This window comes from Balaenoptera musculus, chromosome 11 (assembly GCF_009873245.2).
Source record: "Balaenoptera musculus isolate JJ_BM4_2016_0621 chromosome 11, mBalMus1.pri.v3, whole genome shotgun sequence".
In the NCBI taxonomy this organism is placed as follows: Eukaryota; Metazoa; Chordata; class Mammalia; order Artiodactyla; family Balaenopteridae; genus Balaenoptera; species Balaenoptera musculus.
The window spans coordinates 20,553,622-20,570,090 of NC_045795.1; the positions used below are offsets into that span (position 1 = coordinate 20,553,622).

General features: G+C 35.7%; 1 protein-coding gene across 9 annotated transcripts in view; it reads right to left on the reverse strand.

Annotated features, from left to right (window-relative positions):
- Positions 1–16,469, reverse strand: part of SLC17A1 (solute carrier family 17 member 1) — a 74,287-nt gene that overhangs the window by 43,145 nt on the left and 14,673 nt on the right. For 7 of the 9 annotated variants that reach the window (XR_005021703.1, XM_036867724.1, XM_036867720.1 and 4 more), the window contains 2 exons: positions 8,940–9,112; positions 15–248 (listed from right to left, as the gene is read on the reverse strand). Coding sequence is in view for 8 of the 9 variants with exons in the window: in XM_036867724.1 (XP_036723619.1) it covers positions 15–248; positions 8,940–9,112 (407 nt within the window). In the remaining variant the exon portion in view is untranslated. Of the gene's footprint in view, positions 1–14; positions 249–5,121; positions 5,280–8,939; positions 9,113–16,469 lie in introns of all 9 variants that reach the window. The other 2 variants (XM_036867721.1, XM_036867725.1) reach the window with 2 other exon arrangements.

Below are 16,469 nucleotides of genomic sequence, written 5' to 3' on the forward strand. Positions count from 1 at the left end.
TATTATCTTAATACCTGGAATAGTCCTTGGATTACTCGGCATATGATGACCAAAGCTTCTCCAAATTCAGCTGCCAGTAGGATAAGCAGAGTAAATAGAGAGCTGAGGAACAATGCAGAACCAACCATTTTCTTTAAGGAGTATATTCCAGATAAATATCCAGCAGGAATTTGGCTGATGAGTATACCGTAGAAGATGGAACTTAACATGATCCCCTGGATTTCAGTGCTCCAGTTATACACAGGGTTCTGAAAGGAAAAAGGAGACACATCTAGCCACTCTGCAGATGATTTTCTATGATGTTCAGGAATATGGGAAAACTGGTCTTCCAGCTTACCCCATGTAAAATAGCTGCCCTCTGCCTAATATCCTCTATTATGGGACTTCTTTATTCCTAATAACATCATTCTCTGTGTGTAATTACATTTTATCATCAGTACCCTCAACTATAACGAAAAGTCTTTGCAGTCAAGGGCATCATTTGTACCACCCATACCTGTCACAGCATAGACGTTTAATACTTGCTTTTTAAAAAAAATTTAGATATAATTGGCATATTATATTAGTTTCAGTTGTACAACATAATGATTCGATATTTGTATATATTGAGAAATGATCACAAGTCTAGTTAACATCCATCACCATATATATAGTTGTGATGAAAACTTTTAAGATCTACTCTCTTAGCAACTTTCAACTATACAATACAGTATCATTAACTATAGTCACCATGCTATATGCTACACCCCCATAACAATTTTTTTAAAGATTTATTTTGATGTGGACCATTTTTTTAAAGTTTTTATTGAATTTGTTACAACATTGCTTCTGTTTTGGTTTTTTGGCCGCCAGCCACATGGGATCTTAGCTCCCCAACCAGGGATTGAAACCACACCCCCTCATTGGAAGGCAAAGTCTTAACCACTGGACCGCCAGGGAGGTCCCTCCATAACTTATTTTATAGCTGGAAGTTTGCACTTTTTAACTCTCTTTACCCATTTTGCCCAACACCGCCCTCCCCCGACCCCCTGCTACTGGCAACCACCAGCCTATTCTCTGTAACCAGGAGCTCATTTTCATTTGTTTGTTTAGATTCCACATATAAACAAGATCGTATAGTATTTGTCCTTCCTTGTCTCTATTATTTCATAATACACTCAAGGTCCATTCATGTTGTCGCAAATGGCAAGATTTCTTACTTTTTATGACTGAATAATATTCCATTGTATATATACACCGCATTTGCATTATCCATTCATCCTTGGATGGATCCTTAGGCTGTTGTAAATAATGCTGCAATGAACATGGGGGTGTAGATATTTTTTCAAGTTAGTGTTTTTATTTTCTTAGGATAAATACCCAGAACTAGAATTGCTGGATATGGTAATTTAATTTTTAATTTTTTGAAGAACCTTCATACTGTTTTCCATAGTGACTGACTAATTTACATTATACCATCAGTGCACTAGGGTTCCCTTCTCTCCACATCTTAGTCAACACTTGATATTTCTTGTCTTTTTGATAATATCCATGTTGACAGGTATGAGGTGATACCTTGTGGGTTTGATTTGCATTTCCCTGATGATGTTGGGCACCTTCTCATGTGCCTGTTGACAATTTGTACGTCTTTTCTGGAAAAATGTCTATTCAGATCCTCTGCCCATTTTTTAATTAGATTTTTTTTTTTTTTGCAATAGAGTTGTATGAGTTCTTCATATATTTTGGATACCAGTCTCTTATCAGATATGATTTGCAAATATTTTCTCTCATTCAGTAGGTTGCCTTTTCATTTTGTTGATGGTTTCCTTCGTCGTGCAGAAGTTTTTTAGTTTGATGTAGTCTCACTTGTTTATTTTTGCTTTTGTTGCCATTGATTTTGATGTAAAATCCAAAAAATCATAGCCAAGACTAATGTCAGTGAGATTTTCACCTATGTTTTCTTCTAGTTTTATGTTTTTAGGTCTTAATGTTCCAATGTTGGATTCATTTTGAGTTAATTTTTGTGTGCATTATAAGATAGTGGCTCAGTTTCCCCAACACTATATATTGAAGAGATTGTCTTTTCATAATTTTATATTCTTGCCTCCTTTGTCATAGATTAATTGCCCAAATACGTATGGGTTTATTTCTGGGCTATCTACACTGCTTCGCTGATTGACGTGTCTGAGTTTATGCAAATACCATACTTTTTTTATTACTATAGTTTTGGAATGTAGTTTGAAATCAGGGAGCTTGATGCCTCTAGCTTTGTTTTTCTTTCTCATTATTGCTTTGGCTATTCTGGGCCTTTTGTAGTTCCATACAAATTGTAGTACTGTTTGTTCTATTTCTGTGAAAAAGGCAATCGGAATTTTGATGATTACATCTAATCTGTAGACATTTTAACAATATGAATTCTTTCAATCCATGAGCACAAAATATCTTTCCATTTACTTGTGTCTTCTTCAGTTTCTTTCATCAGCATCGTACTGTTTTCAGTGCATAGGTGTTTAACCTTCTTGGTTAAATTTATTCCTGTATGTTTTAGTCTGTTTGATGCAATTAGAATTGTTTTCTTAATTTTGTTTCTGCTAATTTGTTAATAGTGTATAGAAATGCAACAGATTTGTGTATATTGATTTTGTATCTTACAACTTTACTGAATTCATTTTTATTTCTAACGGTTTCCTTAGTGGAGTCTTCAGGATTTTCTATATATAATATCATGTCATCTGCAAATAGTGACAATTTTACTTCTTCCTTTTCAATTTGGATGCCTTTTTTTTTCCTTGCCTAATTGCTCTGGGGAGGACTTCCAATACTATGTTGAATAAAAGTGGTGGGAGTGGGAATCATTGTTTTATTCCTGATATTAGAGGAAAAGCTTTCAGATTTTCACCATTGAGTATGATGTTATCTGTGGTCTTGTTATACATGGCTTTTATTATGTTGAGGTACATTCCCTCTATACTCACTTGTTTAGAATTTTCCTTGAGTTTCCTTGAGTTTCCTTGAACCAAGAATTTCCTCTTGGTTGTGGGCTTTTTCTTGTTCGCCTGATGTGTAGGAGTTACTCAGCTTTCAATTTTTTTTCCAGAGGAAGTTGTTCCATATGTAGCTGTATATTTGGCGTGTCTGTATGAAGAGGTGAGTCCAGGACCGTTCTACCTCTCCATCTTCAACATCTCTAATACCTGTTTCTTGAATATTGCTAAAAAACATGTAAACTCTTCTGTAGAGTGCCGTGTAATACTACATTTACGGCAATCATTAATTTCCTCTTGCCCCTTCTCACCCTCTAATTTCTCTATTCAGTTAACCTCATTCACAAAACAACATTTTTCCCACACACACATGATCCCAGAGAGAAAAACAGCAATTGAGAGAATATCAAATCATGAAGAGCAGTTCTCAGGCTGAACTATGGAAATAATTGAATGGGATAGTGAAGGAAAAAGACCATTTCTCTTCTTTTGCTTGGCTCTGATGTGGCATGTTTTGTTGTCTGTCTTGGGAGTGGTTTCCTCTGTCAATTCTTAGGCTAGGTGGTCTTGCATAAATTTGTTGCATTATTAAAGTTGATATAAGAAATTCTGAACATTGAACTTATACTTTGGACTATGAGGAGGCTGTGCTATTTTTGGACCCACTGAACAGGGAGAAGCCTTAATTTTAGTAGGCGAGGACAAGATAAAGCCTCTTTGGTAATGTGTATGATAGTCTGCTTCTCTAAACTTTCTCTGCACTTGCATAATCAGTTTTTATATTAAGAAATGAAGAGTTTTGTTAAATAAAGAATGAATGTTCTTAATGAAAATTTTGGCTGACTATGAAATAATGAAATAGGTAGGAGTCTATGTGTTTGTTCTCTCATCACTGTTATCTTTCACCCTTCATCCCTTTTCTTTTCCCTCCCTTTCTCAAATCTTTGTCATCCTGTAGCTGTGGCCTCTGTATAGTGATGTCTCTTTCTGATGGAAAGGACTTTCATGAGAGATCTGGTAGGAGTACAACTCTGAGAATATTGAATAGTGAGAGGCATCCATAGAATAGCCAAGGGAGCATGGAAGCTCCAGATCTTCTCCATTTGGTGGGAAGCTACTCAGAGGATGGAACAAGATGTTCTGCCATTTTTTTCTAAATCACAGGAATTTCGCCAAGGAAATCAATATTCACCCTTACCCATATCAGGTGGTCCAGCACACATTCGTTCAACTCTCCCTGTGCAGATTATTCAGAATATTGGGTTGTTTTTCTAATGGCACAAAGCCATCACTCTTCACAGCAGGATGTAAAAAAAAGAAAAAAAGCCCACCATAGTTGAATTAAAACTCCTGAACTCATAAACTCCCCACACCAGAAGGATAAAACCTAAGTTGCATTAACTAGTTGTCATTAAACAAAGTGCTACATATATAAATGTTTAAATTATCCTATATAAATCTTAGGAATAAATATATATACATCTGTATGAGTCATATAAATGAATAACAAGTAGATAATATCTACTTGTAAAATGGACTAAGGGTATCAATAGATAATTTATGAGAGAAAAATGGAAATGATCAATAAGTATAGGTCACAGAAATATAAAAATGTGCACATTCATTAATAATAAAAAATTTCAAGTTATGGCACAATTTCTATCAGAATGGTAAATTTTAAATAGAATAATTATACATACTCCTTGGCTGTTGTGGCAGAGGGAAGACTGATAGAGAATACTCCTCATTTATGTGTCACACTTTTTCTCATCTTCCTTCCTTTTCCTTTCTATACTCAGTGTCCCTTACTGTGGTCTCTCTGGTTCCTATTCTCTCTTGTTTTCCTTGTTATTTTGTCTTCTTTCCTAAAATGTTCTGTCTCATTTTATCATAATCCTTTTCTGAGTTCTGTTAATTTCCTTTTTTTCCCCCCCATTCATCTGCTGTCTGAGCATAGACTGCTACCACCTGGCTATCTCTGCTTTGAGCTCCTGGATATGCTGCACTGTAGTGTTCCTTCCATAGCTAGAGTTGCTTTCCTAGTTTTTAGGTTCATTTGTAATTTCAGGTTACAATTTAGATCTGCTTTGGGAAAATGATATCCTGGTGAGTTTTCATACTTGAGAATAATTATGTGCTCTGTTTCTTCATCTAGTACCTTTGTAGAGCAACAAACTGAAATCCTTTTCTGTGACTCATATTTGAAGAAGATCAACTGTCCTGGATTATAGCAGCAGGTTCCATGGGGGGTGGGGTGGGGGTGAATGTGCCAAAGAAATGTTCCAAGCTCCACAGCTTGAGCTGCCTCTTCTTTTTCTATAGTGAAGGAAATAAAATACAGCCTTTGTGAGTAGCCATCTCTCTTGCCTCTTCTTTTGCTACAGTGAAAGAAATAAAACACAGGCTTTGTGAATAGTCATCTCTCTAGAAAATGGGGTTCTCGACTTTTAAACCAAGGCAATGGAATACTACAAATATTTAAGAATTAAAGAAAAAAATTTTGAATAGATTTGGCAGATTTTTTGAGGTACAATTGACACAGTAAACTGTATATTTAATCTTTGTCATAAAGTGTACAACTTGCTAAAGTTTTAAATGTGTACACTCATGAAACCATCATCAGAACCAAGATGATGAACATATTATTCACCTCCAAAAGTTTTCTTACTCCTTGTAATTCCTCCCTTCTGCTCCTCCGCTGCCAATGATCTGCTTTGTCATCATTTCCTAGAAGTTTTATATATATAAATGGAGTCATACAGTATGTACTGTTTCTTTTTGTCTAGCTTAGTTGACTCAGCATAATTAGAGTGGCATCCATGTTGTCCTGTGTATCAATAGTTCATCCCTTTTTAGTACTAAGCAGTACTCCATTTTATGGACGGGCCATAGTTTGTGCATTCATTCACCTATTGATGAACATGTTGGTTGTTTCCAGTTTTTGGCTATTACAAATAAAGCTACAATGAGAATCTATATATACATCTCTGTATGGACACATGCTTTCATTTCTCTTTAGTAGCAGTGGAATGGCTGGATCATACGGTAGCTGTATGCTTAACTAAAGTGGTTGTACCATTGTGAATTATCACCAGCAGTGTAGAAGACTTCCAGTTCCTCCACATTCTTACCAACACTTATGTCCAATCTTTATAATTTTGGCCATTTGAATTAGTGTGTAGTCATATACCTTTGTGGATTTAATTTGTTTATGTCTAATGACTAATGAGGTGGAGCATATTTTCATGTATTTGCCATCCATGTATCATCTTTGATGAAGTACCTATTCACATCTTTTCCCCATTTTTGTGCTGCATTGTTGGTTTCATTTATTACTGAGTTTTGATAAACTTCCTTTACTAGATATGATTTTCAAAAATTTACCACTGTCTCTGGTTTGTCTTTTCAGTCTTTTAACAGTGTTTTTTGAATTTTGGTGAAGTCCAATTTTTTTGTTTGTTCTTTTGTGGATCATGAAAAAAATCAGTAGTTCATATGTGTGTGAGTCTATTTCTGGACACTCTGTTCTATTTCAATGATTACTTTTCTGTCTTTATGCTAATAACACACTGTCTTGATTACTGTAGCTTTATAACAAAGTCTTAAAATCAGGTAGGTAGCGTTATTCCTATAACTATTGATTTTTTACCAAACTTAAAAGACAATTCAGTGGAGAAAGAAGTCTTTTCAACAAATGATGCTAGAACAGTTGTATATACATATGTAAAAAAGGATCTTCAACACAACATATACAAAAATTGAAAAAATGAATCATATTTAAATGTAAAACCTGAAATTATAAAACTTCTAGAAGAAAACATAACATATATTTTTACTTTGGGCTATGCAAAGATTTATTAGATATAAAGCCAGAAGAAGTTTTGGTAAAACCAACAGAAGTTCTTTATGCAGAAGGAAAATTATATAGTTCAGAAACTTGGATCTACATTTAAAAAAGAAGAGCATGAAGAAAGAATAAATGAAGGTGTAAATTATTTTATTTTGAATTGATGCAAAAGATACCTACTTGTTTAAAGCAATAATGTAATTCTGTATTGGGTATTTATATCATATGGATAAGGGAAATGAATAGCAGCAGTGTCACAAAAGATGGGAGAGAGGAATTAAGAATACTCTGTTATAAAGTGCCTGCACTACACATGAAGCAGTAAAGTGTTATTTGACGGTGGATTTCTATTATTAAAAAATGTATATTGTAAACCCTAGGGAAACTACTAAAACAGGTTTTTTAAAGTATAAATGATACATCAAGAGAAGAAATAAAATTGAATCATATAAAATGCTCAATTATACCAAGATAAGGCAAAAAAAGGAGTGGAAAAAAGAAAGGTAACAAAGAACAGATGTAACAAATAGAAAACAGTTACCAATTTTATATTTGCCTTTTCTCCTTTTAGTTCTAGCAGTTTTAGCCTTCTGTATTTTGCTGCTTTGTTAGAGACATACATGTTTAGGATTGTTGTTAGAGACATACATGGTTAGGATTATTATGTCTTCTTGGAGAATTGACCCCATTATCATTAGACAGTGTCCCCTTTAACTCTAATAATCTTCCTTGCTATAAATTCTGCTATGTCTGAAATTAATATAGCTCCCTCAGTTTTTCTTTGCCTGAAAATGTCTTTATTCTCTGTGACTTTTGAGGTAATTTCATCGGATATAGAATTCTAGTTTGGCAGGTGTCTTTTTTTTTTTTCTTTCAATACTTTAAAGAATTCATTTCTCTCTTCATGTTTGAGTGGTGTCTGATAAGAAGTCTTCCGTAATTCTTATCCTTGTTCCTCTGTAGGTGATTCTTTCCTCTAGCTTCATTCAAGATTTCTCTTTGTCTTAGTTTTCTGCAATTTAAATATGTATGTCTGGGTGGTTGTTCTTGTTGTTGTTGATTATTTTTCTTTTTAGTATTTATCCTGTTTGGTGTTCTCTGAGCTTCTTGGATTTGTGGCTTGGTGTCTGCCATTAATTTCAAAAAGTTCTCAGCCATTAATTTTTCAAATATTTCTTCTTCCCATTTTTTCCTACTCTTCCTGGTGTTCTAGTCATGCATATGTTACAACTTTTGGTATTGTCCACAGTTCTGCAATGTTCTGTTTGTTTATTTATTTGTTAAATTCTCTTTCATTTCAGCTTGGGAAGTTCCTATTGACCTATATTCAAGTTCATTGATCCTTTCCCCAGCTGTGTTGAGATTACTTATAAGCCCATCAAGGCATTTTTTTGTACCTGTTACAGTTGCCATGATTTCTACTATTTCTTTTTTATGCTTTCTAATAATATCCATCTCTCTACTAACATTACCTATCTAGTATTGTATGTTGTCATTTTTTTTTCCCATTAGAGCCCTTGACATATTAATTATACTTATTTTAAATTCCCTGTCTAGGAATTCCTACATATGTGTCAAATCTGAGCCTGGTTCTGATGCTTATGTTAAAAAAAATCAGGGTGCAGTACACTTCATATAGTGTTATTTTTAATGTAAATAGGGGTGATAATAAGAAAATATTTTCTTATTTGCCTGTGTATTCATAAAGGGACATAGGAAGAGTATAGTGGAAAATATTTTTCCCACCTATTTTCATTTTTTTTCTGTACTATATCTTCTGACAGGTATCAACTCATTACCTTCCATAGATGAAATTAATGAAACATGTAAATGTACTGTATGTTAAAAATGTAAATAAGAAAGAAAAAGTGTCTTGACTTCTACTTCTCATTTAAGATGCTTTCCTTTTTTCTCCTGTGCAAACTTCTCTTGCCCTTTACAAATATTGAGACATATTTTAGTTGTGGGACATGTTTATTTAGGTTATTACTGGCAAGGCAGATCAAGACTTGAGCTTCTTTCTCTAATAATTACTGTCATATCAATTATAATAACATTCAACCTCTCCACAAATTAGTTAGCAAGATAGGATTTTAAACTTATGACTGTCTATAATATTTTTGATATACCTTTATGTTATCCTGTGGCTCCTTTGTGGAGGTGTTGGACAAACCATGTGGCTCTGTGCTGTTCACCATGGTTATCATTGTGAGGCTCATACACACGCGCTGTGACATTATTATAACATTACAGAGGAGGAGTAAGAGAGCAATTCCATAACGAATGGAACAAAAATTTGGAACTGGAATGTAGAACAGAAAGTATCCATCATTAACACATCTGAGGTAATAACATATTTTAACTTTAGGAAGTGCCACTTAGAAATTTGGACCCCTATATATTAATTTAAAATTTTATTGTACTAACTGGCTTTTGAGAAGTTATGACACAATAAGAAGATGTGGGACTGATCTTATAATTTCATACCCACTAAAATATAATCCCTAATAGAATGTCCCAGAAAATTGAGCCAGTCTTTGAAGTACTTTGGCTCATGTCTATTTTAAAGGGACCATTTACAAATACCCTGAGTTACTCTTGGAATTAAGTCCCCTGAACAACAAAAAAGACCTTCCCTCAAGTAAACTGCTGCATTCTCAAAACTTATATGACTAGTCTGGTTGAGAAACTCATATGTGCACATTGCAGAGAAAAACAGCACTTAAAAAAATGTAATGTATTTGAAGTAGTTTCAAGCTAGAGTAACCAGTGTAGTGTTGGTGTAAGGCCAAACAAATTCATCAATAGGAGAAAGTAGGGAGTCCAGAAAGAGAGGAGTATAAATAATCATATGCTTTTGAATAAATACACTAATGCAAATCAATGGAGGCAAGTAGTCTTTTCAACAAACGGCACTTTCTTAATAGAAATAAAAATATGTGTCTACAAAAGGCTTGTACTGAAATGTTTATAGCAGCTTTATTCAAAATAGCTGGATATTTGGAATGGATGAACATACCATAGTGTATTAATACAATGGATATTACTCAGAAATACAAAGTAAGGAAACACTGATACACTCAACAATCTGGATGAATCTCAACAAAAATATGCTCAGCTGAAGAAGCTAGACACCAAAGAGTGCATACTATTTTTATGCCTTCTATTTCTATGAATTTCAAAAATGGGCAATATTAATTTATGTGGCTAGATATTACAAAAACAATTCCCTCTTGGTGAGGAGGGCAAAAGGACATGAAGGGACTTTAATGTAGTGTTCTATGAGTCTTGTTTGTAAGTTTATACATTTTTCAAAACACATCTAAGATTATCCAACAGCAACAACAACCACAACCACAACTGGCATTGGGAGAGGAACCAAGATGGCAGAGTAGAAGGACGTGCTCTCACTCCCTCTTGTGAGAACACCAGAATCACAACTAGTTGTTAGACAGTCATCAATAGGAAGACACTGGAACTCACCAAAAAAATACCCCACATCCAAAGACAAAGGAGAAGCCACAATGAGATGGTAGGAGGGGCACAATCACAGTAAAATCAAATCCCATAACTGCCGGATGGGTGACTCACACACTGCAGAACACTTATACCACAGAAGTCCACCCACTGGAGTGAAGGTTCTGAGCCCCACGTCAGGCTTCCCAACCCGGGGGTCTGGCAACAGGAGGGGAAATTCCTAGAGAATCAGACTTTGAAGGCTAGCGGGATTTGATTGCAGGACTTTGACAGGACTAGGGAAACAGAGACTCCACTCTTGGAAGGCACACACAAAGTAGTGTGTGCCTCGGGCCCCAGGGGAAGTAGCAGTGACCCCAGGGGAGAATGAACCAGAGCTACCTGCTAGTGTTGGAGGGTCTCCTGCAGAGGCAGGGGGTGGCTGTGGCTCACCGTGGGGAAAAGGACACTGGCAGAAGAAGTTCTGGGAAGTACTCCTTGGCGCGAGCCCTCCCAGAGTCTGTCATTAGCGCCACCAAAGAGCCCAGGTAGGCTCCAGTGTTGGGTTGCCTCAGGTCAAACAACCAACAGGGAGGGAACCCAGCCCCACCCATCAGCAGTCAAGTAGCTTAAAGTTTTACTGAGCTCTGCCCACCAGAGCAACAGCCAGTTCTACCCACCACCACTGCCTTCCTTCAGGAAAATTACACAAGCCTCTTAGATAGTCTCATCCACCAGAAGGCAGACAGCAGAAGCAAGAAGAACAACAATCCCGCAGCCTGTGAAACAAAAACCACACTCACAGAAAGATAGACAAGATGAAAAAGCAGAGGGCTATGTACCAGATGAAGGAACAAGATAAAACCCCAGAAACACAACTAAATGAAGTGGAGACAGGCAACCTTCCAGAAAAAGAATTCAGAATAACGATAGTGAAGATGATCCAGGACCTAGGAAAAAGAATGGAGGCAAAGACTGAGAAGACGCAAGAAATGTTTAACAAAGACCTAGAAGAATTAAAGAACAAACAAACAGAGACGAACAATACAATAACCAAAATGAAAACTACACTAGAAGGAATCAATAGCAAAATAACTGAGGCAGAAGAACGGATAAGTGACCTAGAAGACAGAATGCTGGAATTCACTGCTGTGGAAGAGAGTAAAGAAAAAAGAATGAAAAGAAATGAAGACAGCCTAAGAGACAACTGGGACAACAATAAATGCAACAACTTTCGCATTATAGGGGTCCCAGAAGGAGAAGAGAGAGAGAAAGGACCAGAGAAAATATTTGAAAAGATTACAGTCGAAAATTTCCCTAACATGGGAAAGGAAACAGCTACCCAAGTCCCGGAAGTGCAGCAACTCCCATACAGGATAAACCCAAGGAGAAACATGCCAAGACACATAGTAATCAAATTGGCAAAAATTAAAGACAAAGAAAAATTATTGAAAGCAGCAAGGGAAAAGCAACAAATAACATACAAGGGAACTCCCATAAGGTTAACAGCTGATTTCTCAGCAGAAACATTACAAGCCAGAAGGGAGTGGCATGATGTACTCAAAGTAATGAAAAGAAGAACCTACAACCAAGATTACTCTACCCGGCAAGGATCTCATTGAGATTCGATGGAGAAATCAAAAGCTTTACAGACAAGCAAAAGCTAAGAGAATTCAGCACCACCAAACCAGCTCTACAACAAATGCTAAAGGAACTTCTCTAAGTGGGAAACACAAGAGAAGAGAAGGACTTACGAAAACAAACCTAAAACAATTAAGAAAATGGTCATAGGACATACATATCAATAATTATCTTAAAGGTGAATGGACTAAATGCTCCACCCAAAAGACACAGGCGTGCTGAATGGATACAAAAACAAGACCCATATATAAATGTCTGCAAGAGACCCACTTCAGACCTAAGGGACACATACAGAGTGAAAGTGAGGGGATGGAAAAAGATATCCCATGCAAGTGGAAATCAAAAGAAAGCTGGAGCAGCAATACTCATATCAGATAAAATAGACTTTAAAATAAAGAATGTTACAAGAGACAAGGAAGAAAACTACATAATGATCAAGGGATCAATCCAAGAAGAAGATATAACAATTATAAATATGTATGCACCCAACATAGGAGCACCTCAATACATAAGGCAACTGCTAACAGCTCTAAAAGAGGAAATCAACAGTAACACAATAATAGTGGGGAAATTTAACACCTCACTTACACCAATGGACAGATCACCCAAAATGAAAACAAATAAGGAAACAGAAGCTTTAAATGACACAATAGACCAAATAGATTTAATTGATAGATATAGGACATTCCGTCCAAAAACAGCAGATTACACTTTCTTCTCAAGTGTGCATGGAACATTCTCCAGGATAGATCACATCTTGGGTCACAAATCAAGCCTCAGTAAATTTAAGAAAATTGAAACCATATCAAGCGTCTTTTCTGACCACAACGCTATGAGATTAGAGATGAAATACAGGGAAAAAAACGTAAAAAACACAACCACATGGAGGCTAAACAATACGTTACTAAATAACCAAGAGATCACTGAAGAAATCAAAGAGGAAATCAAAAAGTACCTAGAGACAAATGACAATGAAAACACGATGATCCAAAACCTATGGGATGCAGCAAAAGCAGTTCTAAGAAGGAAGTTTACAGCTATACAAGCCTACCTCAAGAAACAAAAAAAATCTCAAATAAACAATCTAACCTTACACCTGAAGGAACTAGAGAAAGAAGAACAAACAAAACCCAAAGTTAGCAGAAGGAAAGAAATCATAAAGATCAGAGCAGAAATAAATGAAATAGAAACAAAGAAAACAATAGCAAAGATCAATAAAATTAAAAGCTGGTTCTTTGAGAAGATAAACAAAATTGATAAACCATTAGCCAGACTCATCAAGAAAAAGAGGGAGAGGACTCAAATCAATAAAATCAGAAATGAAAAAGGAGAAGTTACAACAGACACCACAGAAATACAAAGCATCCTAAGAGACTACTACAAGCAACTCTATGCCAACAAAATGGACAACCTGGAAGAAATGGACAAATTCTTATAAAGGTATAACCTTCCAAGACTGAACCAGGAAGAAATAGAAAATATGAACAGACCAATTGCAAGTAATGAAATTGAAACTGTGATTAAAAATCTTCCAACAAACAGAAGTCCAGGACCAGATGGCTTCACAGGTGAATTCTATGAAACATTTAGAGAAGAGCTAACACCCATCCTTCTCAAACTCTTCCAAAATATAGCAGAGGGAGGAACACTCGCAAACTCATTCTACAAGGCCACCAACACCCTGATACCAAAGCCAATAGAGATGTCACAAAGAAAGAAAACTACAGGCCAATACCACTGATGAACATAGATGTGAAAATCCTCAACAGAATACTAGCAAACAGAATCCAACAACACATTAAAAGGATCATACACCATGATCAACTGGGATTTATCCCAGGGATGCAAGGATTCTTCAATATACGCAAATCAATCAATGTGGTAAACCTTATTAACAAATTGAGGAAGAAAAACCATATGATCCTCTCAATAGATGCAGAAAAAGCTTTTGACAAAATTCAACACCGATTTATGATAAAAACTCTCCAGAAAGTGGGCATAGAGGGAACCTACCTCAACATAATAAAGGCCATATATGACAAACCCAGAGCAAACATCATTCTCAATGGTGAAAAACTGAAAGCATTTCCTCTAAGATCAGGAACAAGACAAGGATGTCCACTCTCACCACTATTATTCAACACAGTTTTGGAAGTCCTAGTCATCGCAAGCAGAGAAGAAAAAGAAATAAAAGGAATACAAATCGGAAAACAAGAAATAAAACTGTCACTGTTTGCAGAGGACACGATACTATACATACAGAATCCTAAAAATGCCACCAGAAAACTACTAGAGCTAATCAATGATTTTGGTAAAGTTGCAGGATACAAAATTAATGCACAGAAATCTCTTGCGTTCCTATACACTAATGATGAAAAATCTGAAAGAGAAATTAAGGAAACACTCCCATTTACCATTGCAACAAAAAGAGTAAAATACCTAGGAATAAACCTAATTAGGGAGACAAAAGACCTGTATGCAGAAAACTATAAGACACTGATGAAAGAAATTAAAGATGATACCAACAGATGGAGAGATATACCATGTTCTTGGATTGGAAGAATCAACACTGTGAAAATGACTATACTACCCAAAGCAATCTACAGATTCAATGCAATCCCTATCAAACTACCAATGGCATTTTTTACAGAACTAGAACAAAAAATCTTAAAATTTGTATGGCAACACAAAAGACCCCGAATAGCCAAAGCAGTCTTGAGGGAAAAAAACAGAGCTGGAGGAATCAGACTCCTTGACTTCAGACTATACTACAAAGCTACAGTAATCAAGACAATAGGGTACTGGCACAAAAACAGAAACATAAATCAGTGGAACAAGATAGAAAGCCCAGAGGTAAACCCACGCACCTATGGTCAACTAATCTATGACTAAGGAGGCAAGGATATACAATGGAGAAATGACAGTCTCTTCAGTAAGTGTTGCTGGGAAAACTGGACAGCTACATATAAAAGAATGAAATTAGAACACTCCCTAACACCATACACAAAAATAAACTCAAAATGGATTAGAGACCTAAATGTAAGACTGGACACTATAAAACTCTTAGAGGAAAACATAGGAAGAACACTCTTTGACATAAATCACAGCAAGATCTTTTTTGATCCACCTCCTAGAGTAATGGAAATAAAAACAAAAATAAACAAATGGGACCTAATGAAACTTCAAAGCTTTTGCACAGCAAAGGAAACCATAAACAAGATGAAAAGACAACCCTCAGAATGGGAGAAAATATTTGCAAATGAATCAACGGACAAAGGATTAATCTCCAAAATATATAAACAGCTCATGCAGCTCAATATTAAAGATACAAACAACCCAATTCAAAAATGGGCAGAAGACCTAAATCGACATTTCTCCAAAGAAGACATACAGATGGCGAAGAAGCACATGAAAAGCTGCTCAACATCACTAATTATTAAAGAAATGCAAATCAAAACTACAATGAGGTATCACTTCACACAAGTTAGAATGGGCATCATCAGAAAATCTACAAACAACAAATGCTAGAGGGGGTGTGGAGAAAAGGGAACCCTGTTGCACTGTTGGTGGGAATGTAAATTGATACAGCCACTATGGAGAACAGTATGGAGGTTCCTTAAAAAAGTAAAAATAGAATTACCATATGATCCAGCAATCCCACTACTGGGCATATACCCAGAGAAAGCCATAATTCTAAAAGACACATGCACCCAAATGTTCACTGCAGCACTATTTACAATAGCCAGACCATGGAAGCAACCTAAATGCCCATCGACAGATGAATGGATAAAGAAGATGTGGTACATATATACAATGGAATATTACTCAGCCATAAAAAAAACGAAATTGAGTCATTTGTTGAGACCTGGATGGATCTAGAGACTATCATACAGAATGAATTAAGTCAGAAAGAGAAAAACAAATATCGTATATTAACGCACGTATGTGGAACCTAGAAAAATGGTACAGATGAACCGGTTTGCAGGGCAGAAGTTGAGACACAGATGTAGAGAACCAATGTATGGACACCAAGGGGGTAAAGCCACAGGGGGGTGAGAATGGTGGTGTGCTGAATTGGGCGATTGGGATTGACATGTATACACTGATGTGTATAAAATTGATGAATAATAAGAACCTGCTGTATAAAAAAATAAATTAAATAAAATTCAAAAATTAAAAAAAACACATCTAAATATACACCTAAGATCCATATTTTATTTTATATAATTATACCTCAATAAATATTACAATATTCAATAATGGTGTTCTGAAAACTGGACAGTCACATGCAAAACAATGTAACTCGACGACTATCTTACACCATATACAAAAATTAACTCAAAATGGATTAAAGACAAACTTAAGACATGAAAACATAAAACTTCTAGAAGAAAATACAGGTGGTAAATTCCTTGACATATGCCTTGGCGATGATTTTTTGAATATGACACTAAAAGCACAAGCACTGAAAGCAAAATAAACAAAGAGCACTGTATCAAACTAAAAGACTTCTGCAGAGCAAAGAAAATTATCAACAAAATGAAAGGGAAACCTACTGAATG